Below are 22,811 nucleotides of genomic sequence, written 5' to 3' on the forward strand. Positions count from 1 at the left end.
TCTTTCAAAAAAAATTTTTTTGGTATTTATTTGAATGTTCCAGGCCTCAGTTGCAGCATTTGGGATTTTTTTTTTTTTTTTATTGCAGCATGAGAACTCTTAGTTGCGGCATGTGGGACCTAGTTCCCTGACTAGGGATCAAACCCAGGCCCCCTGTATTTGGAGTGCAAAATCTTAGCCACCGGACCACCAAGCAAGTCTCTGTGTGTGTTCTTGACATGAATCTTATCACTAAACTCACACTCATTTTCAGCAAAATCTCGATGGCCAATACTAAACCTACCCATCCTTGGCCCAAATTAAGACACTGACACGTCTCTTAAGTGAAAAGTGAAAGTGAAAGTCGCTAAGCCGTGTCCGACTCTTTGCAACCCCATGGGCAATACAGTCCATGGAATTCTCCAGGCCAGAATACTGGAGTGGGTAGCCTTTCCCTTCTCCAGGGGATCTTCCCAACCCAGGGATCGAGCCCAGATCTCCCACATTGCAGGTGGAATCTTTTTTTTTTTGCAGGTGGATTCTTTACCAGTTGAGCCCCAGGGAAGGCCCTTTTATAAAAAGACCCTTTTTATTATTTTCTGTGTTCCAGTTGGCTACTTTCTGTTTCTATCATGATCTGAACCCAGACTAACTCTCCAAGGATTAAAAACATGTCATTTCATTCAAAGTGTACAATATGTGAATACATTCTCCTCAAAGTAACTATGTAAATGTTAAACTTTTTAATTAAAATTATTTTTCATGTATGTTTTGAAAAGTGACTTTTCCTCTAATATATTCAAAATGATATATTAAAATTTAAAGTGAAATATAGTTTACACTTAATAAATATCTCCAAATTAATCTAATTTAAATGGTTTTTTGTAAGTTTTAATTTCATCTTTTAGGAAAACTGTTCTCAAAATAGTATCCAATGTTGCACTAGTTCCCAACATGAAGAACTGCTACCATGCTTCACAAGTCATGTCCAGACTTGTACACATTAATGTGAATTAATACTTGATAGTGTTTCTCAGCTGCCATGTGCAACGATTACAGAGCCAATGCTGATTCATGAAACCCTTCAGAACAAAAAAAAAATCGAGTAAATGGACACTTTATTATGCACGTAGAGATCACCCCACACAACCCAACAGGAGAGATCTGAGAAGTGAATTTACCTTTTCTCTCACATAAAAGTTTCTGCTGCTCAAATCTGCCCCCCAACTCAGAAGCAGAGTCCACCTCTGGTGTTGGCCAAAGCTCAGCCCACACGCCTCCTACAGGCAGGTTCAGGAATCTTTGCTTTTGAGAAAAGCGGGCAAGAGACACAGAGAAGTGTCTCTGGGACTCCAGCAGGGTTACAACCTGGGTGCTTAGGTTTACAGCACGCTGAGCCCCAGGCTCCCTGTGGTCCTCGGTTAGGATTTGTTTGGGGTTAGAGATTCCCTCTGAAGGGCGGTTGTTAGGCAGGGTCACTGCGGTCCTGGTCGAGGGGGCTACAGCACCCACTACCCCATGGTGCCGAGTTCTCTGTTACTTGGAAACATTTTCATAAGCTGTGCCCTTTACCTGGAACATTTTCTTTCTTAGTCTTTCAGGTCTCAATTTAAAACTCCCCTCTCAAGGGCTTCCCTGGTGGTCCAGTGGCTAAAACTCTGTACTCCCAATGGAGGGGGCCTGGATTCCATCCCTGGTCTGGGAATTAGACTTCACAAGCTGCAACTAAGAGTTTGCACGCTGAAACTAAGACCTGGCCCAACCAAATATTATAAATAAATAAATATATATATTTTTAAAAATTCCCTTCTCAGTCCCATCTATCCTCTAAATCCAGACTGGTCCCCCCGCGATTCTCATGGAACCCAGTTCTTTCCCTTCCTGGCAGTTGTTAGAATTAATAATAATGATATCATTATAACTGGGCTTCCCTGGTAGTTTGCATATTCATGGCCTTGCTCTCTTCCATTTCTCACAAGAATGGAAGTTCCATGAGGGCAGGGACCACATCCTTTTGTCCATCACTGTATAACCAGTGCTGTTTGGCACAGAATTGGTACCCAGGAAATACTTGCTGATGACTCAACTGTGAGTTCCCTCACCTTTAGTATCAAGGTGTTACTATCTGCCTCAGTGGAGAGAGAATGGGAACAGTATGATGCACAGTAGGTGGTCAATAAATGCTACTCCTGTTATCACTCATTCAGAGGCAGATGAGGACTGAGGAATCTTAGCAGTGGGGACTTAAGGGCTATTTAGGGTTGGATGTGGAGAAGGAAATGGCAGCCCACTCCAGTACTCTTGCCTGGAAAATCCCATGGATGCAGGAGCCTGGGAGGCTACAGTCCATGTGGTAGCAAAGATTCGGACACGACTGAGCAACTGAGCGAGGGTTGGATGGATTTCGTGGAATACGGAGGGCAACCCAGGAGAAGGGAACAGCTACAACAGAAGTATGGAGGAGAGAAGGTACAAAGACAATAAGTAAACCTACAGGGCTGGATGGAGAGTAGGGTTTGAGAAAGCCCTGTAGTGAGAAAGGCAGACTGGGGCCAGGTCAGGGAGAGCTTTGAACACCAACCCAGTGCACTTAAAGCTGATCGTAGGGACCCAGTGATGATTTTGGAGCAAAGGTGTGAACTGAAGAAGTAGCATTTTAGGAAGATTATGTATGGCAAATTGGGACCAGATGGACCAAGGACGTGGAGAAAAACAAAAAGACTATTTCATTCAAATTCCATCTAATCATTATGACTGTATAAAATATAAAAGGGTTAAGAGCAAGAGCTCTGACAAAAGACAGTTCTGGTTACCATCTGGCCGATACTAAGCAGGTCACTTCACTTCTCTGGACCTCAGTTTCTCCACCTACAAAATAGAAATAATAATAACCTGTACCTCACCTGTGTCACTGGACTCTTGTCCAGTGAAAATCAAATGAAATAGGGAATTCCCTGACAGTCCAGTGGCTAGGACTCAACACCTTCACTGCTGTGGCCTGGGTTCAATTGCTGGTCAGAGAACTAAGATCCCACAAACCTTGTGGGCAGAAAAGGAAAAAAGTGCTCACTAATTTACTCATGCAAAAAATGAATCCCAACCATGTGTCAAGCTGTGTTGTAAATGATGAGGAAACAGAGATGAATCTAATGTGCTCTGAAATGGGGCACATAATTACCAATTTTTTGTCTTTTTTTTCTTCTAATTACTGATTTTTGAACGTTTACCGTATGTAGCTTTCCACCTGTCATCTCATTTATCCTGCACAACACCCCTACCAGGTCAGTGCTGTTGTCAAACCCATTTCATAAAATGAGGAAACAGAGGCTCAGAGAGGTTAAGTCAGCCACCCAAGGATGTTCAGCTCTTAAGCAGCAGGGCTTAAGCCTTGTGCTCAGGGCTGGCTGACCCATGCCGGAGAAATACATCTGTTTCCAACCATCTTGCTGTTCCCTTTCCAGCTATAAACCATCCCACCTTTTCTTTTTCCTTTTTCTTTTTTTTGACTGCAGAACTCCCCTCACCTTTCAAGTTTTAGATCAGGTTTCAGGAAGCCTCCAGGACCCCCAGTTAGGCCCCTCTTCTGGGCTTCCCCTGCACTTAGCCAAACCTCTCCCATGATATTAATCATACCAACACTACATTCCCTTGTCTCTAAGCTTTTTAAAAAGCACGTTCCAGGACTTCCCTGGTGGTCCAGTGGTTAAGACTCTGCCCGCCCAATGCAGGGAGCATGAGTTCAATCCCTGGTGAGGAAACTAATCCCTCACTAAGATCCTGTGTGCTGCAAGGCAAAAAAAAAGGCCAGCTGAATCAACAGAACTTAAAAAAAAAAATTCATAAAAATTAACTAAAATGTATTTTTAAAAGCATGTTCCTTATGGTAAGTAAACATTTACATTTACACCCAGAATATAAGCATATTTCTTTATAAAGTATATACACATGCATCTGTCGATCTATATATATTAAATATTAGTAAATCCTGATTCTTTTTTTTATGAAAAACAAAGATACATACAGGATCTGATCTCATGTTTTCTTCCCATGCCCCATTTACCACCAACAAATTACAAATAGGCATCTCTAAGCCAAAGCTCAGGGCGTGGGGGGACCTGTTACAGGGACGCCAATCTTCAGGCCGCTGGGGATCTGACATCTCGTGAGTTCTTCTCTTAGTGGGCCAGGCTGGGGGGAGGGGAGGGTGCTCTGGGCAGGAGCCCCTCCCACAATCCTGCCACCCTCTGGAGCCTGCAGGAGGTGGGGGTGAGACTGAGCCTGGATTAGCTGGGGCCAGCGGCAGGGAAGCTTCTAGAGCTGCAGGGCGGCCAGAGAAGTGGGTGCAGCCAGGCGCAGGCACCATGCCGCTGCAGGACGACACCCTCCGAGAGGTGTGGGCCTCAGACAGGTCTGGAAAGCCCCCACCTCACCCTACCTGAAGCCTGGTGGGGGGCTCAGATGGAGGGTTTGGGGAGGGAGACAGGCTGATGCCTTTGCTACCCTCAGCGGTCACGAGGAGGAAGGCCAGAGCCCTGAGGTCCAGCAGCGCACCAAGCAGGTATGTCACCCGGGTTGGGGAGGAGACGAGAGCCCCCCACGCAGCCCAGGGGATCTGGGAGCCAGGCCCGGCCCCCCTCAGCAGCCTCTGGGGGTCCCTACTTCCCTGGAAGTTTGGGCTTTGCTTTGTTCTTGCAGGAAAGGGGTGTTTGGGGGGGCATAGGGTGTCCTGGGGAAGAATCTGGGCTTTGGGACATTGGAGGTGGCCATGAGGCGTGGGAGGGAGTCGTCCATACACGCCCCAGGAAGGAGCGCAGTTCCCCTCCCGATAATCCGCGGTTATTTCTGGCGGCTCAAGGGATTAGAGGGTGATGGGCAGCCCTCAAGGCCCCCCCCCCCCCGCCCCCGCCACGTCTTTCCTTCCTCTCCCTCCTCTTGACACCCCTACTCCGCAGCGACAGAAGTTGAGGAAGAAAAAGCCAGAAGCCCCAGAGGCCCCCTGCCCCACGGGATCCAAGCCCCGGAGACCTGGAGGTGGGCGGGGGGCGCGGGGCGAGTCCCGGGGCACCCCCCAGGTGAGGGGCCCGTGAGGGAAGGCCCGCAGGCGAGGCACGGGGGGTGGGGGGGGGGGGGGGGGTTGAGCTGGGGGATAGGAAGAGTGGAAGGATGAATGAAACCCGGGAGAGCGGTGTCCAAAGTGAAGCAGAGCCCCGGGGAGCCCCCAGAGTGAGAAGCCCGAGGGGGCGCGGGCACCTTCGCAGGAAGGGGTGGGGGATCCCTCCTGACCCGCGCCTCTCGGCTCAGCCGGGAGGAAGGGGAAGCCGCGGGAGGAGGCCGCGCAGGGACCGGCTGAGGCCCGGGCAGCGCAGACGGTCTACACCAAGTTCCTCAGGGACCCCGAGGCCAAGAAGCGCGACCCCCGGGAGACCTTCTTGGTAGCCCGCGCCCCAGACGCCCCGGACGCGGAGGACGGTGAGCGAACCCCGAGGGAAGGGGGCGGCTGGAGAGGAGGGGTTGGACAGGAACAACAAACAGAGACAGACAACTGGGGAAAACAGCGTCTGGGTCCCTGGCCTTGGCTCTGAACTAGGAAACCCTTTATGCTCGTGTTCTTGTCCACATTTTCCGGATGGGGAAACCGAGGCACAAAGGAGCGGTTAGGAGCTCTGCCTTAGACTACCGCTAGGGGCCAGCCGGAGCTCAGATGGGTCTGGCTGGGGGTTAGAAAGAGAGACAGACCAGGGTAGGGAGAAGCAGAGTGGGAGAAGCAGGCACGTGTCTCATTAGAAGGGATGAAAAAGGGGAAACTGAAAGATGCCAGGAGGGTGTGTGACAGCCAGAGAGAGAGGAAGGACCTGCAGAGAAGTGCATTTTCCCAGAACAGGATCGCCAAGCCCCCAACGTACCCCCGACTCCAGCTCTCCTGCGACTTGCACACCGTGGAAGACTTTGGGGTCACCCATTCTTTGAGACTCTTGTTTCTGTCCCAGAGGGGAGCCTCCTACCCCTGGCTCCTTCACTGCCTTCCAGCAATCTGGAGAGACTGAGCCCCGCAGAGATTAGAGGACCCACCCCAACCCCCATGTTGATGAATTTCTACCTACAGGGGATGAGGAGGAGGGAGAGGAGGACCTGGAAGATGAAGACGAAGAGGAGGAAAAGAAGGAAAGAGTCCGCCTGCCTTCCAAGAAAGCCCCCAAGGAGAAGGCTTCTACAGACATCAAGGAGAGGAAGACCAAGGCCCAGGGTCCAAAGGGTGGGTGTTGAGGGTCCAGAGGGGGCAAAAAGACACACAAAACTGGCCCCAGAGGGGCCTGGGGGTTCATAGATGTGCAGGGGTTGAGACATCAGAAAGTTACCAGGTGCCTGGACCCAAGTGTTCCACCCTTTGGTGATTTCTTGCCTCTGCATGCTGCATGCCAAGTCACTTCCCGGGGGGCACCAAGCAGCCCCGTGGACAGCAGGGCCTCAGCGCAGCCCTGCGTCTGGCCGCCCCAACCCCCGTGCCTGCCTCCAGTGGCGTCAGTATCCCCGTGTCCTACTCTTTGCAACCCTATGACCATAGCCCACCAGGCTCCTCTGTCCATGGGATTCTCCAAGCAAGAATACTGGAGTGGATTGCCATGCCCTTCTCCAGGGGATCTTCCCAACCCAGGGATCAAACCCACCTCTCTTGTGTCTCTGCATTGACAGGCGGGTTCTTTACCACTACCACCACTTGGGAAACTTCTTCCCTCTAATGATCCTTAAATTAATATGCACCCCCACCACCATCCATCCCCCCAGCCCCCTGCTCAGGGTGTCCTGAGCCAGGGAGGGCAGAGGATTTTCATGTTCTTGGTGAGTTTTTAAGTTTTGTTTTTAACTCAGTATGAATTATATTTATAATTTTTACAAAAGTATCAAAGTGATTATAATAAAAATCAATCAGTGAGTAAATACTGTGATGGCTTCCTGGCTGGGCACCTTGTCCGACGGGTCTTGGGGTCTGGTGTAAATGTAGACACGTAGCTAGGACCTTGGGCCTCTTGAAGGGAGAGGACTGTCTGGAGCTCTGACCAGAGAAAGTTTGGAGGTTTTTTGAGGGAGATGGGGTGGGAGCTGGTATTCAGAGTTTCCTTAGAAGGCCTGGCATTCATTCATTCACTACTTACTAAACTCCTGGTGTTCGTTCTGTTCCTTTTAGACTCAGGGTTAAAAACAAGATAGGCAGAGGGGCTCTGGGCCTCCCAGGGGACTGAAGGGACAATGAGTGCGGTGGAAGGTGTGACTCTTCCTTGTCTAACCCCCACCCTCCCTTTCCAGGAGATCTGGGAAGCCCTGGCCCCCCACTGAAACCTCTGCGAGTTAAGAAAAAGGAGGCTCCAGCGGGGGAAGGGACCAAGATAAGAAAGATGAAGAAGAAAGGTGAGCCTGCTGTCCGGAGGAGCAAGGGTCTCTGGGGGTGTGTGTGGCGGGGGTGTGTGTGGCGGGGGTGGGTGGGCTGTGACCCCTTCACTTCCACACAAGCAGGGTCCGGGGAGGCTGACAAGGACTGCTCCGTGAGCCCAGGCAGGGTGAAGAAGACACCAGCGGCCATGTTTCTGGTTCCCGGGGATGGCCCGTTGCAGAAAGCTCTGAAGAAGGGTGGGTGGTGAGCTTTGGTGAGCTCTGGTTCCCGGGCGTCCAGGGGCACAGTTAGTTGTCACTGTGGAGGGGCGGGTGCGGCCTAGATGGGGTAAGGAGGAGGTTCTCAAGTCGGAAGACTTGGGGGCACCTTGACGCCCACTTGAATAAGCCGTGTGGCCTCAGGACAGGGTCTTCGCCTTTCTTATTCCTCTCCAATGATAGTGAACTGGGATTGCTCCCCTGTGGCTGTGGGAAGCGTCCAGGTGAGGCGTGGGTGTCCCTTGTAAACTGTGATGTGCCCCTGCCAGGGTAAGGGGCGAACAGGCTTCCCCTCCACCCCCAGGCACTCCCAAAGGCTCCGAAGAGGAGAAGAAGGAGGACGGGGAGGAGGAAGAGGCGGCCGCGGTGGTGACCAAGAACAGCAATCAGAAGGGCAAAGCCAAGGGAAAAGGCAAAAAGGTGGGAGTGCAGAAGGGAGAGGGTGACGTCCCTGCTGGGAGCAGTGGCAGGGTCTGGGGGACCTGGGCGTGGGGCCTCGTGTGCTGAGGCCATGGAGTCCCTTGGGGTTAGAATTCTTAGCTCCCTCTTTGGTGAAAGGATATGAGGACAAAGGGAACCAGGTTTGTAGGAATAGAAGAGGCAGTGCGGGGTCAGCAGGCTGGGACTGGTGACCCCGGGGCCTTATGCTGTCTGCCCTGAGCCCTCCCCACTGCAGCCTAACCATCAGACACAGCCAGAGGTGCTTGCATGGCCCCGCATGAACGCACACACATTTTCTGTACCAGGAGGTGAAGCACAGTCAGACAGGCACCGCATACACAGCCCTGGCTACAGGGACTGACCAACGGCCCGCTGACTGTGAGTTATTAAAACAGTTCCACCCTGCTGCTCTGAGACTGCTCAGAATGCTTCCTCCTCTCCCACCCAGGACCTCCTTCCAGCAACCAAACTATCCAGCAACCAGAGGGTTAACACTGGCCCTCAAGGGCCTCCAGGACCCTCCTCTGGGCCTACCCTGTCCATTCTGATTGGGCAGTCTCCAGGGGCAGACCCGTGTTGTTAAATATATTGAATGCTGCCCCTCCTCACAAACAGGACTCAGGTACCAACATGCACAGGCTGGAGTAAGCAAGAGAGAGGGGTCCAGCTGGAGAAAGTGATGAAAGCCTTTGAGAAACACGCTTCCAGGAATGGAGTGATCACCCTGAGGGCAGGGCCTGGGGGGTGAGGGTGGGGTCTTGGCTTTGTGGGTCTATTCCTTTGTACAAGCATGGTCAGGTCTCCACAGACTGATTCACATGGGCGAAGATCACCAGATACTGATGTATAAACTGAAAGCCCAGTTTATTATCTTCCAGAAAGAATATGCAGGCATGCAGAGCCTTTAATATAGTAGACCCTTGAAATTCACCATGTAGAAATGTTTAAATGAGTTCCGGCTTTCTCCATACCACATTCCAAACATAGTCCTGAGTTTCCCAAGTTTCTTCTGCAGCAGCCTAGAGTGGAGAAGAGATGCACACTCCCCCGGAGGTTAAGGGCCCGCTTCCCAACACCAGCCTCACTCCACACACAGTGCAAACCTGCCTTCAGCAAAATGGGCAACCTCAGCCCACCAGGGCTTCTTGGTGGCTCCCAGAGAGCATTTACTCCTCAAATGCACATACCCAGGTGGCAGTCCCATCTCTCCCCTGCTGAGAAAGTTGGGGTTAGAATCTTGGTTGCCCTTCCTGTGAGGGACAGAACGTGAGAGCAAAGGGTACTAGCCTTGTAAGAACAGAAGGCGCAATAGTAGGGTGATCATCAGGCCACCCTAGAGCCTAATGCAACCAAAGAGTTATTAAAAGTTTTCAGTGAGCAAAATGAGCTTATTTATTCATCTGTTGTATTGCTATGTAACAAACCACCCCAAAACTTAAAACAACAATTCAACCTCTTAATTTCTGTGAGTCAGAAATCTAGGAACAGACTCACAGACTTAGAGAGCGAACTTATGGTGGCCAGGGGGAAGGATAGGGAGAAGGGATAGCTAGGGAGTTTGGGATAGATATGTACACACTGCTATATTTAAAATGGATAAGCAACAAGGACCTGCTATATAGCACAGGGAACTCTGCTCAATGTTATGTGGCAGCCTGGATGGGAGGGGAGTCTGGGGGAAAATGGATTCAGGTATATGTATAGCTGAGTCCCTTCGCCGTTCACCTGAAACTATCACAATAATGCTAATCGGCTATACCCCAATACAAAATAAAAAGTTTAAAAAGAAAAGAAATTAGGGAAAAAAAAAGAAATCTAGGAGTAGTTTAGCAAGAGTAGTTCTGACTCAGCGTGTCCCATGAAGTTGCAGTCAAGGTGTCAACTGGGGCTGCACTCATTCTCAAATCTTGACTGGAAATGGAAGATCTACTTCTAAATTGGTTTACTATCATGATTGTTGGCTGGAGGCCTCTCCAGAGGCTCCTTGAGTGTCCTTATGATGTGGTAGCCAATTTGCCTCAGAGTTCAAGAATGGCCCAAGAGACAGAGCAAGGCAGAAGTTGTAATATCTTTTATGACCTAGCTTTCAAAGTGACCGCCCATCACTTCAGCCTTATTCCACTGAACACAGAGACCAATGTGGGAAGGATCTACATTAGGGTATAAATGCCATCTTGGAGATTGGCTGCTACATTCACTGGGTATTTACTGTCTGCTAAACTAACAGGTGGCACTAGTGGTAAAGAACCCACCTGCCAATGCAGGAGATGCTGGAGACAAAAGTTCAATCCCTGGGTCAGGAAAATCCCCTGGAGGTGGGAACAGCAACCCACTCTAGTATTCTTGCCTGGAGAATCCCATGGACAGAAGCCTGGTGGGCTATGCTCCATAGGGTCACAAAAAGTCAGACACAACTGAAGTGACTTAGCACACCTGCATGCACATAGTGACAGTAGTAGCTAACACTTCCATAACACCATGTGTCTAGAACACAGTAATCCATACCTTCAGCCTCACCTCAGTTCACGCCCTAAGAGCATCCATGTGATGGAAGGTCTTTCAACAGGCTATGCGTCTAACAGAAGACTGAGCAGCATTCAACACCCAGCTTCACCTCTTACTATGTGAACTTGGGCAAGTTATTAAGCCTCTCTGGGCCTCAGCTTCTTCACCTGTATAAGGAGACCAACCACCTCAGTAGCTATAGATAAGAAGAATGATAATATTCCAAAGAGGAATATTTGGAAAGTGCATAGAATAATTCCTGGCACATCAGTAGACTTTCTATGAGTGTCTGTTAAATATATAAGATCTGTCCCAGGTATCCACCCCCATCCTGCATACTTAGATGAAAAGAACTGAGTCACAGCGTAGTTAAAAATTAACAAACTTAATAAACAGTTCGTGGTGGAACCAGGATTTGAACCCAAGCTGTCCGCTCCAGAGCCTTGGCTCTTAACCACAAGCTAAACAGAATCTTAATAAAGCACAAGGCTCCCCACAGCCCGGTGAGCCTGGGGGAGGCTGAGGGGCCCCGGGCGAGCACTGGAGTCGCCTCTGTTCTTCCCCCCAAACAGAAAGCGGTGAGTTATCCTGCCTGCCTCCCGGCTCCGGACCTGCTGAGGGTTGGGGGAGACGGTGCTCTGGGGCTGACGCACCCTCTGCCCCGACTCAGAAGGAGGACAGGGCCCCATCCCCACCCGTGGAAGTGGATGAACCCCAGGAGTTCGTGCTTCGGCCTGCACCCCAGGGCCGGACGGTCCGCTGCCGGCTGACCCGAGACAAGAAGGGCATGGACCGCGGCCTGTATCCCTCCTACTTCCTGCACCTGGACACCGAGAAGAAGGTGGGTCGGAGGAGGGAGGGAGAAGGGAGAGGGGAGGGGCCCGGACCCGGGTCGAGAGCCAGAATGGGGGTGGGGGCTGGGGGACAAACGGGCCTTCCCCTCCCCGCGCTCCCCTCCCGCTCGCCTCGGTCTTCCAGCGCATCTCCGCTGCCCTCTCCCCAGGTGTTTCTCTTGGCCGGCAGGAAGCGGAAGCGCAGCAAGACCGCCAACTACCTCATCTCCAGCGACCCCACCAATCTGTCCCGGGGAGGGGAGAATTTCATTGGGAAGCTGAGGTGGGGCTGCGAAACTCTGGAGCCAGTCACCTCTGCCCCGCTGTGCGGAGTGCCCCCCACCTCAGACACTCTGGAATTGTCCCCCGGCCCCGGGCTTCTCTATACACATGAACACTTGTCCGCTTTGATGCAGTAGATAGATCACTTGGGGATCTTCTTCAAATGGCTCAGTGAGGGGAGTTCCCTGGTGGTCTAGAGGTTAAGATTCTGAACTTTCACTTTGGTGGCTTGGGTTCAATCCCTGATCTGGGAAACTGAGATCTGGCAAGTCCCAGGGAGAGGCAAAAAAAAAAAAAAATTTGGGTTCAGAGGGTCTGGGCTGGGAGTGAGTTTCTGCATTTCTAAGACGCACCAGGGTGATGCTCATGCTGCTGGTGCAGGGACCTCACTTGGAGTAGGGCATAAAGTCCAGGAAACAGGGATTATGCCTGTCTTGTTCATGGTTGAATTCCTAGCACCTGGCACATAGTAGCTATTCAATAAACAGTTACTAACTGACAGGACAAAATAGTCAGCACCTACCCTGTGTTATGTCTCCCCATATAGGTCATCCAATCCTCACCACAAATCTGAGAGATAAGGAGAAAGTGAATCTCCAAGTCAGGCTTTATTTATGTCTTTACCAAACATATACGTAAGGCCTACCTATGTGTCAGAGGTGTTTCTAGGTAACTTGCAAATATTAATGCATTCAATAATCTTATCAACCAAATTGATAGTAAATACTATTACCACGCCCATTTTATAGATGGGGAAGTTGAGGCTAAGAGTTTAAATCACTTGCTCGGGGTCACACAGCTAGTAAGAGCTTAGGTTTGAAAGCTGCCCAGTCTCCTTGTAGACCCAGGTTTTAAAGACTTCCTGCAGAAAGCCAGGGGCAGGGTCCTAAGACACACCCATGCTTGAGGCAGAAAGCTCTTAAAGCTTGGCTGTGAGGAGGGGTCTGGAAGAAGGGGTATGGAACCCCCTCAGCCCCACCCCCAGCTCCACCCTGCTTGCAGATCCAACCTCCTGGGGAACCGCTTTACGGTCTTTGACAATGGGAAGAACCCGCACCGCGGCGGCAGCACGGACGTGGGAAGCCTTCGGCAGGAGCTGGCGGCCGTGATCTATGTGAGAGCGCCCTCTGTCCCCCTGTGCCCTACGGCAGGCCCCTTCCCTCGCCGGGCGGTCTAATGCGCATCTCCCTCCCAGGAAACCAATGTGCTGGGCTTCCGAGGTCCCCGGCGCATGACGATCATCATTCCTGGCATGAATTCCGACAACGAGAGGGTGCCCATTCGGCCTCGCAATGTGAGCCCCGCACCTCACTGACAGCCTTTCCCTGTGGGTCTTGCTCCCTGGTTACCGGCTTGTAACCCACTTCTGGGAAGCCGTGTGGGGCGGGGAGGGGGCGTTCCGCCTGCCCCGTACCCAACCCCTGAGCACAGCCATCACCCCATCACAAATTCATTTTGGCCACTTGCACAAGGGATTCAGTTTGGAGGATTTTCATTGAACTCACTGAAACAAGCACAATAGGGTTGGTTGGTTGGTTATTATTTCTTTTTTTTTAGTGTACATCATAATCATTCATTCATATATTCATTCAACTCACATACATTGAGTACCAAGTATTAGTCGAGGCAACTGAAGGCATCATTGACAAAACGAAGATCTACCCTCATGAACCTGGCATCCCAGGGCAGGGAGACAGACAGTAGACAAAGACTGTAATAAGTAAGTAAATTGTGTAGTGTGTTAGAAAGTGGTATTTACTGTGGGGGGCAGGGGGTGGGGAGAGAAAAAGTTGAGCAGGGAAAGGAGATGAGGTGCATGTCTGTGTAGGTTTCGATTTAAATTCAGTGGTCAGAGTGGGCCTCACTAAGCAGATGAAATTTGAAGGAGGTGAGGAGCAACCCTGCAGATATCTGGGAAAAGATCATGCAGGCAGGGAGAAGAGCCAGTGCAAAGGCCCTGAGGCAGGAGAGTGCCTGCTGAGTTTGAAGAGCAGCAAGGTGGCCAGGGTGGCTGGAGGAAGATGAGGTCAGAGAGGTGAGAGTGAGGGGCAGGTGAGCCTGTATAGCTGGTTTTTACTCAGAGCAACAGGAACTGCAGGGCTTTGAGCAAAGGAGTGATATGAGTTGACATAGTTTAAAAAGTAAAGGTTGTTTTTTGTGTGTGTGAGGTGTAGGGCAAAATGGAGAGCTGGCCCAGAGCGAGGGGGCCTCCTTCAGTATGTCAGACCCATGCTTTGCCCCTCAGCACTGCAAGCTGAGTGAGCCTGGGATTTCAGAGATGGTCAACTGGCATGTCTCATACTCACAGTGATGTCACTTTACTCATTTACAATGAAAAAGAATACTGCCGTCAGCTGATCACACATCCTTCCCTGCTGGAAAGCCACACTGGAATAATCAGAGACCTGGCCAACCCATGGGGCACAAGCCCTGGGTGGCTCCGGTCTTTAGGAGCCTGTGTGTTCCACAACTGCTCCTCCCGGCCTGGAATAGACCACAGATCCTCCAAAGGCGGTGCCTCCCACGTGTGCTTAGGCTTAGTGAGAACTGACACCCAGAGCTGCTCTGAATCTCTCTTCATCATCAGTTCATTCATTCTACAATCATTTAGTAATGCCAGGTACTGAGGAAGGTAAAATCAATACAAGAGGTACCATCAAAACAATATCTGATATTTATTGAACTTTTACTCTGTGCAAGGGACTGATCGAAACAATACTTCATGCACTATTAATCATTTAATCTTCACAACACCCTGTTATGAGGGAAACTAAGGCACAGAGTTCAGTTCAGTTCAGTCACTCAGTCGTGTCCGACTCTTTGTGACCCCATGGACTGCAGCATGCCAGGCTTCCCTGTCCATCACCAGCTCCCAGAACTTGCTCAAACTCGTGTCCATTGAGTCAGTGATGTAGTCCACCCATCTCATCCCCTGTCGTCTGTAAGGCACAGAGCCACTAGTCAAATACTGTGCCTGCTGTTAGGGTATCTAATTCTGTCCATAACAGTGCACCGGGAGAAATCATAAGAGCGAGGTGTTATGGAAATTCAGAGCTAAGACATTTAAATCAGACTTGGGGTCAGGAAGGCTTCTTGGAGGACAGAATCTTGAGTGGAGTCATTCTAAACCATGAACATGAACAGGTGACAAAGAAACCAAGAAAAGAAATACATGTCTCATACAGACCCCGCTCTTTCCTTCCAGAAACTCTTCCAGGACATTCTAACTACTCTTTACCTGTACACCTCTCGAAACTCAACTGTGAGCTCCTTGTAGATCCTAGAATATCTGGTTCATCCTTGTGACAGATGCCTGCGTGTGGCCCAAGACCCCTTGGGACCACTGGCACAGAGCCCCTCCTGTGTGGCAGATGCTACTTTTCACTTTCCAACCCTCCACTCTGGCGTCCCACAGCCAAGCCCATTCTCCCAGATGTACACCCTGGCCAGAAGGATGCCACAGACACCGTGGGTGTACTCAAAGAAACCCTGGCCACCATGGCCATTGACACCCAGGCTGCACACACATACGTGAGCATCACAGGTCCCCAGGCCCCCCCCCCCCCCCCCCCGCCCACAGCAGTCCCACGATATCTCAGCCCACTCTCACCATCAAGCCCCTAATGCTCCCCACCCCTCACACCCCAGGCCAGTGACGGGTTGCTGGTACGCTGGCAGAACAAGACACTGGAAAGCCTCATTGAGCTGCACAACAAGCCCCCCATTTGGAACGAAGACAGCGGCTCCTATACCCTCAACTTCCAAGGCCGAGTCACCCAGGCCTCGGTCAAGAACTTCCAGATTGTCCACACCGATGACCGTGAGTATCTGAGGACCCAAACCAGGCTGTTCCTCACACCTCCAAGACCTCAACCCTCACTCAGCTCTTTCCCTCCCCACTTCCCCGCCATCTCCCCCCCACCACCGCCAGCCCTCTCTCTCTCACACACACTGGAGTGGAGCTGGCTTTTATCCCTGGAACCAGACACTCAGGAAGGTCACTCTCTCCTGTGGGGGCACTCACACTGTACCCCCAAGGAGCCTCAGATATTCCAAGCAGCTGTCTTTAGGTGCATTGTTTTCAGGCCCTCGTCCTAGCACTGACCAGAGCCTGGGCAGATGCTGGGCTGTTCTGGGTAAGACTGCGTTGAAGGGACAGTTACGCTGCTAGAGTTTAAAAACCACTGAAAGGGCATTCCCAGGTGGTCCAGTGGTTAGGACTTGGTACTTTCACTGCCATGGCCCTGGGTTCAATCCCTTGTCAGGGAAATAAGATACTGCAAGTGAAGCCTAAAAGCCACGAGGCTTTGCCAAAAGTAAAAGTTAAAAAAACAAAACTTATAGGCACTTCCCTGGTGGTCCTGTGGCTAAGACTCCACGCTCCCAGTGCAGGGGGCCCAGGTTTAACTCCTGGTCAGGGTACTCGGTCCCATATGCAGCCACTAAGACTCAGCACAGCCAAATCAATAATAAAAAAACAAAGAAAACTTATAGCCCAACCCCTGTGTGGCCAGAGAGGATGCCGAAGTTCAGAGAGGGCAGTCCCTTACCCAAGTCTCTCAGCAGCTGCAGGCAGTTACCCTGGCCCTCAAATTTTATTTCACAAACACACAGTGCTTTCTGTGGACCAGACACTGTTCTCAGGACTTCACAGATACTGATTCATTAAATCTTTTCAACAACCCTGTGAGGAAGGTATTATTGTCCCTATTGGAAGGACAGAGGAGGCTGGCGTGCTGCAATCCATGGAGTCACAGAGTGTCAGACACGACTTAGTGACTGAACAGCATTTGGCAGATGAGAAAACCAAGGTGCAGAGAGGTTGAGTAACTTACAGCTTGTGAAAGGCAGAGCTGGGGTTAGAACCCAGGGAGTCTGGCTCCAGTGTCCCACTCCTAACCCCATCAAGATGATTGTCTTTCAGGAGTAGGAAATATACGTCAAGCATTTCTATTCTTCTCTTTCCAGTGAGGTCAAAGGCCTGCCATCGTAGAACTAGGGAAAAAAGATACGCTCAGAACACAAATAAAAAGCCTGGGGGAGAGGTCCCCCCTAGGTTGAAGAGATTTGGATACAGAGCGGTATCTCCCAGGGATTTTCCAGGTTCCCAGGATTGGTTAACACTGAACAAGCTCCCCACCCCCACTCCATCCTAGGGATGTGTCCCTAGTGTCATCTGTCCTGAGGTCTTAAAAACCCATCTCCAGATCACATTTCTGGTGGAGCCTAGTCTGCCTGGGTTGGGGGGTATTTTTAGCAACATCCTGTCCCATGGATGCTGGGGGAAGTGTTGGGATTGGGGCTGGGAACCTGGGCCAGATATGAGGCAGGGGCTGACTGGGGGCACTGGTTGAGGTCATGAGGCTGGTGGTCTCAGGACTTGGGGTCTGGGATGGGGAAGAATGGGGTGAAAACAGCAGATGTTGGAAATGAAGGATTCTAGGCATAAGCAAGTTTGACTGGTTACTACAATGCGGGCAGATCATATGCCTAGCCCTGGGCAGTAGAAGGTAAGGCAGGGTCCTTGCCCTCAGGGGCTTACAGTGGTGGGTACAGCGGCAGGCAGGCTTATTGGGTGAGATAGGAGGGTGCATGGATGGAGGGTGAACAACTGAGACAGTGGCTAAGGACTGGGGTCCCAGTGCAAGGGTGGGGGCCCTTCTGTCAATGATGAGGGCTTCGTCTGCCAGGACGGAGAGCCCACGAGGTCTCAGGCCGCCCCAACCCATGTCTGTGTCCATAGCCGACTACATTGTGCTGCAGTTCGGCCGCGTGGCCGAGGACGCCTTCACCCTAGACTACCGGTACCCGCTGTGCGCCCTGCAGGCGTTCGCCATCGCCCTCTCCAGTTTCGACGGGAAGCTGGCCTGCGAGTGATCCTAGTGACCTCCCCCAGCGCCCGCCCGCCAGGGCTGGGGAAAGGATTCACGTTGGAGGCTTGCACGGTCCCTTCACCAGAGCCCCTCGATGAAGACTTCTCCCTTGTCGGGGGGCTGACCCCTCACCGTCTCCGGGTGACCTTCATTCATTGCTCAGCCTGGCACGGTGTGTGGGGGGTGGGGTGGGGTGGGGGGAGGAGCTCAGACGGCGGGTCGGACGGAGATGAAGAACATCTGGAGTTGGAGCCGCACATCTGGTCGCGAAGCTAGGCTGCGCCGCTTCACCACCACCACCCCCGCCCCGCGCCCCAGTCACTTCCTGTCCAGGAGCAGTAGTCAGTGTTGTTTTAACCCCCTCTGGGACTGCACTAGGGCTCCGAGGAGCCGGCGCGGGCTCGGAGGAGGGGGCAGGTGATGGGGGACGCAGAGCCGGTACCCACACCCCCAATAAAGCCGCTTCCTAGGCCTGGACGGGCAGCGGTTCTTCAGCGCGTGCGGAGAACGAGGCGGCGGGAGGGGTCCGGGGGCCGGGAGGGGCCCGGGGGGCGGGCTGGAGGCCTCCGTTCCCCTACCCCCATCCCGCTCCTGCCCCGGGGCGCTCCCGCGTCCCCTCCCACGCGCCCATCGCGGGTCCTACCGAAACTCGGCGGGCTCGCGGTGTCTAGACGCCCCCTGCGGGGGCCCCCGGGGAGCCGGGCCGAGAGGGAGGGCCCCGGAGGTCCAGGAAGAGGGGGAAAGGGAGAAATTCGAGAAACAAGCCTCTCGAGGAGAACCAGACAAACCGGGTTCGGGCAGGGCGGGCGCAGCCTCTAGGGCGGGGCCGGTTCTGGGGCCCCGGGAGTCGGGGGTGCGGGCCCCCGGGCCGGAGAGGACGCTCCGCCTCGGCCGCTCGGGACTCGGGGGGTGGAGGGTAAGGAGCCCCAAGGCCCGTGCGCCCCGGGGCTCCGCCGGGCTCCTAGTGACGCGGCACCCAGGCCCCGGCCCCGACGGGAGTCCTGCCCTCGAGGCGGGAGCTCCGCCCTCGGCCCCGCCCAGGCCGGAGCCCCAGATTCCGGCGGGGAACCGGGGAGGTGGGGGAGTAGCGCCCGGCGTTCCGGGCAGGTTAGGAGTGCCGCTCCGGGCGGGCGAGGAGCGAGACGCCCGGGCGCGGAGAGGCCAGGGACCTGCCGCTGGGGTCCCGAAACCCCGGGGTGGGCGGCCCGGGCGCCGGCAGGGGGCGGCCCCGCGCGGCCCCGCCCCTCGCGGCCGGTGCCCGCCCCGCTCCGCGCCCCGCCCCCTCCTTCCCCGCAGCCCCCACCCCCAGCCCCGGCTCCTCAACACAAACTTTCCGTGCGGCTCGCTCCCTCCTCCGCGCCCGGCGCCTCCCGCTCCGGCCCGGCTCATTCCGCACATTCCGGTCAGCCCCCTCCCCACGACCCCCCTCCCCCGGCCCCCCTCTTCGCTCCCTCGGGCCCGGCGGAGCCGCCCGGCCGGAGCGCCCCCGCGAGATCGGACCAGGTAAGCCGGGCGGACGCCGGGAGGAGGCCCCGCTGGGAGAGGTGGTGTGGTTGGTCGGTGCTTCGGGGGGTGGGGGCTGGGGAGCAGTCACGGGGGGGCTGGTTCCCAGAGCCATTGTCCAGCCTGAGCCTGAGCCCCGGATCTGGGTGCCGGGAAGTTTAGAGGAAAGGGGGAGAAGCTCTCCGGGAAGCCCCGCCCACCCTCCCACCAACCCCCTGCGACCCGGACGAGTGGTTCGGGGGGAGGTCGGGGAGCCGGGAGCCTGGCCCCGGTGCCAGCGCCTGTCCAGACGTCCGCATTTGGGGGTGTCGAGGTCGGGGTCCGGGGGCCCGCACGGTCTGGGGTTGGGGGGGCCTGCCACCGGGGAGCTCGTCCCCGCAGCGCCCAGCCCCGCCGCCCTTTGGACTCCCGGCTGGCGCTCTCTCAGAGCCCGCCCGGCCCCAGCTCCACGCAGGCCTCGGGCCGGGCCTCCGGGCGCCCAGGCCGGCTCCCGCGCGCGGTGTCCGCAGCCGCGCTGGACTGTGGACGGTGTCTGGCAGCCAAGCTTCACGACCCCGGGCGTGTGCCCCCTGAGGGGGCAGGGGCTTAAGTTGCCTTCAGTTCTGCCGCCGGCGTCGGGGTGGAGGCTTCGGAGTTCCAGCCCTGAGCTCTGCGAGCCTGGTTCCGAAGGGACTGGATTTGGGGCCTTGCCTTGGCCACATACTTCGGCAGAGCCCGTGTTTAGACTTTAGAGGACTTGAAGGCGGCTTGTCTCCTCTAACCCTAAGCCCCACCACACACTCACCACCCCCACCATTGTCTGTCATGCCCTTTACTCCTGTCTGGGGAATTAGAGCTGGGAGCGCCCATCAGCCTCTGGTTTCCAGCCTAGCAGGGCCCTGGGGCAGTGTCATTGAGACCAGACCCCTCCGTGTCAGCTTTCCGGGAGAGGGGCCCTCATCCAGGGCTGAGAGGTGGTTTTTCTTCTGTGAACAAGGGGGATTGAGGCCTTGGGGTAGGGCTTCTCAGGGGAGGGAAGCTGTCCCTCACACCTCCATCTGTCTTTTCTCTCTCCAGGTAGAGGCAGAACCAGGTCAGGCCTGAACTTGTAGCCCAGGAGAGCAGGGGTTGGGGGTGGGGGCTGGACACAGCTCAGAGGGGCTGGTGCCCAGGGCGGCTCTGTGTATCCCGCCTACCGCAGCCCCAGAGCAGGGGGGCCAGGGCACCTTGTTGGCCAGAATGCTGGGGACAGCCTGGGGCAAGGAGGGAAATCTAAAGTTGCCAAAAGTTAGAGTTTTGGTGAGAAATGAGGTCTTCCTCCCGCCCAGATTCTTGCAGCTCTTTTTCTCCATAGGCGTGCCACCACAGACCATGGTTCAGGGCTCTTCCTGGATCCCTGCTCACCCTGTGAGCAGGAGATGGACAGATGTCTTTTCTAGGACTAGGATGTATGATGAGGGGGACTCATGGGACCCCAGATGCTCCCGCCTCAGAGAGAGACTGGGATCCAATGGGAGTCTCAACCTCGTGGGCCTTCCCCCACCATCACTCCCCCGCCCCCCCAGGGAGGGAACAGTAATTAATGCTACTTAGCGCATTTGGCTGAGTAGGATGGTCAGCGATGGGCAGGACAGAACTGTATGTGTGTGTGTCCTGGGCCCTGCTCCCACATTCACCCTGAGGTTTACAGATTTTGGCACATTCTGAACAGTTGGGGAAATATTAAAATGAAAAGGAGACATCTCAAACAGAGGCGGTCAAGAACTTAAAAGATCTGGTCCCAGCTGAGCCTCTAAGCAGTTGTGTCATCCTGGTCGGCCTCAGTTTCCCTGCTTGGAATCCAGGACTTCTCTGGTTCCTTTTCTCTGAGCTTCTCCGAGTCTCTTTTTGGTTCCTGGTCAGTCGGTCTCCCCATCATGGAAACTGAACCTGGTGGGGTCTGGAGAGGTGAGTGGGTGATCAGTGGGTCTAAGGAAGAAACTGAGGGCTGACCGGGGGGTGACCGAAGGCAGCGAAGCCAGTGAGGGGCTGAGAAGATTACGGGAGCAGGCAGCAGTGCGGCAGGGGGGCCAGGTGTCAGAGAACAGCTCTGGGAACCGACTGTGGGGTCTGGCAAGGAATGGTGTTCAGAGGCCACCTGGATGGCCAGCCCTCTCCCAGACCCCTCTGAGGGCTCAGGGTGGAAGCTGGAAGGGAGCAAAAACTCCCAGTCCTATCTACCTCTTCGCTCAGGAAGGGAGAGGAGCCAAGGCGTCCGGCTCACAGGGAGGACAGTGCGGGGTGGTGAGGGGAGCTGGTGGTGCCAGGCCCCAAGGAGCCAAGAAAGAGGGCTCCCAAGGCTGCAGCTCTCCGTGGAAGTGGCCGGGATGTCCCAGTCTCTGCTCCCCATGTGGGGTCCGAGGGGTAGCCTTGAGGATCCAGGTCTCCGTGGACCCCTGGGGCTGCCCTGGGGCCATGGCGGGAGCTTCTCTGCTCAGAGCTGGGGTGGAGGCCAGCTGATCACACTTGGCCCTGTCCCTGTGGCCTCACCCCGTCCTCCCCTTCCCCCTGCGTTGTGCCAGCCTAGGGTGGTCTGCCCGAGAGGCACAGCCCCTCGGGGCTCTGCCAGTCTGCTCAGGGTCCCGCAGGAGGCTGGGAGCAGGGACCAGAGAACCCTGTCCCTCTGTGAATCCCCAAAGCCTCAGCCCCTGAGGTTTCCTAGAGTGCTGATTGCTTCCTGTGCTCCCTGCCAGGCCCACAGGACCGGAAGTGATAGAGGGAACCGGGAGTGCAACTGTGTGTGCTGCTGGACGTGTGTGTGTGTCTGTGTGTGTATGTCTGTGAGAGGCCGAGAGGGACCCTCTGTGGGTGACACCGTAGGGGTGGTGCACGTGAGGGGAACTGGGGTGAAACCAGTTCATATGTGTGACTCCACAGGAGGCCAACTGTGTGCGACATTGTGACTTTGTAACCCGCACGTGTCAGAGACGCTGTGACGTTCTCGGTGTGTGGCTGGCGCTGCAGGTGCTTGAGAGAAACTATGAATGACGTTCTTCGTGTATGACTGATGCTGCATGCGTGCGTATGTGTGTGTGTAGGGGACCTCTGTGTGTGTGAGGGGCCATCACACAGGGTGGGTTTGTGAAAGAAACTGCTTGACCACTGGTGTGAGCTCACATCCATGTCCGGGACTGACTGGCTGGGTTTCCGACGCTCTACACGTGTGAGGGCCACTCGGCCGTGTGATGCTGTGTGTGTCCGAGGCAGAATGAGGGACACTCTGTGGGCCGGGTGTGCTTACGTATAACACGCTGAGAAGCCGCTGTGACATGATGGACTCTACCTAGTGCAGCGTGAGTGCTGAGACGCCGTGGCGACGGCTGAGTGTGAAATCAGGTGTGTGGGTGAGACGGAGAAAGTCCACATGCCGAGGGTCGGTGCCGCTTATGGGGTGAGACTGACCCTGTGGGTGGTCACATCTGAGATGGTTTGAGACAGTGGGGCCGTGGGGGTGACAGCCTTCAGGGCTGTGGCATATATGGTGTGGGATGCTGTGTGTGTTGAATTTGAGGGCCCGTGACCCCATGCACGTGCATCTCCGTGGCGGATCACAAAAAGAAAACTGTTAGAAACAAAGGATGTAATTAATGCTGCTGAATTGTGCACTTTAAAAAGGTGCTTTTTTTTATCGTGTATATTTTATCACCATTAAAAAAAAATTAAGGGACTGCCCTGGTGGTCCAGGAGTTAAGACTTGGTGCTTCCACTGCAGGGGGCACACGTTTGATCCCTG

General features: G+C 54.2%; 1 protein-coding gene, 1 long non-coding RNA gene and 1 other non-coding gene across 3 annotated transcripts; 2 read left to right on the top strand and 1 right to left on the bottom strand.

Annotated features, from left to right (window-relative positions):
- The first annotated feature begins 4,246 nt into the window (after positions 1 to 4,246).
- TULP1 (TUB like protein 1) lies at positions 4,247 to 17,561 on the top strand. The gene is made up of 14 exons (XM_070456548.1): positions 4,247 to 4,387; positions 4,486 to 4,537; positions 4,932 to 5,010; positions 5,281 to 5,448; positions 6,083 to 6,232; positions 7,282 to 7,383; positions 7,489 to 7,602; positions 7,928 to 8,049; positions 11,240 to 11,410; positions 11,573 to 11,685; positions 12,687 to 12,798; positions 12,880 to 12,978; positions 15,333 to 15,504; positions 17,428 to 17,561. The coding sequence occupies exons 1-14, from the start codon at positions 4,341 to 4,343 to the stop codon at positions 17,559 to 17,561; spliced, it is 1,635 nt and encodes a 544-aa protein (XP_070312649.1). The 5' UTR covers positions 4,247 to 4,340.
- On the bottom strand, positions 14,336 to 17,434 carry LOC139031457 (uncharacterized). The gene is made up of 2 exons (XR_011483949.1): positions 16,520 to 17,434; positions 14,336 to 14,623 (listed from the first exon to the last, which is right to left on the bottom strand). It is a non-coding gene; the product is annotated as an uncharacterized lncRNA (long non-coding RNA).
- Positions 15,881 to 15,953, top strand: TRNAE-UUC (transfer RNA glutamic acid (anticodon UUC)). Its single transcript has one exon. It is a non-coding gene; the product is annotated as a tRNA-Glu (tRNA).
- Positions 17,562 to 22,811: the final 5,250 nt, after the last annotated feature.

Source organism: Odocoileus virginianus, chromosome 27, assembly GCF_023699985.2.
Source record: "Odocoileus virginianus isolate 20LAN1187 ecotype Illinois chromosome 27, Ovbor_1.2, whole genome shotgun sequence".
NCBI classification, from domain to species: Eukaryota; Metazoa; Chordata; class Mammalia; order Artiodactyla; family Cervidae; genus Odocoileus; species Odocoileus virginianus.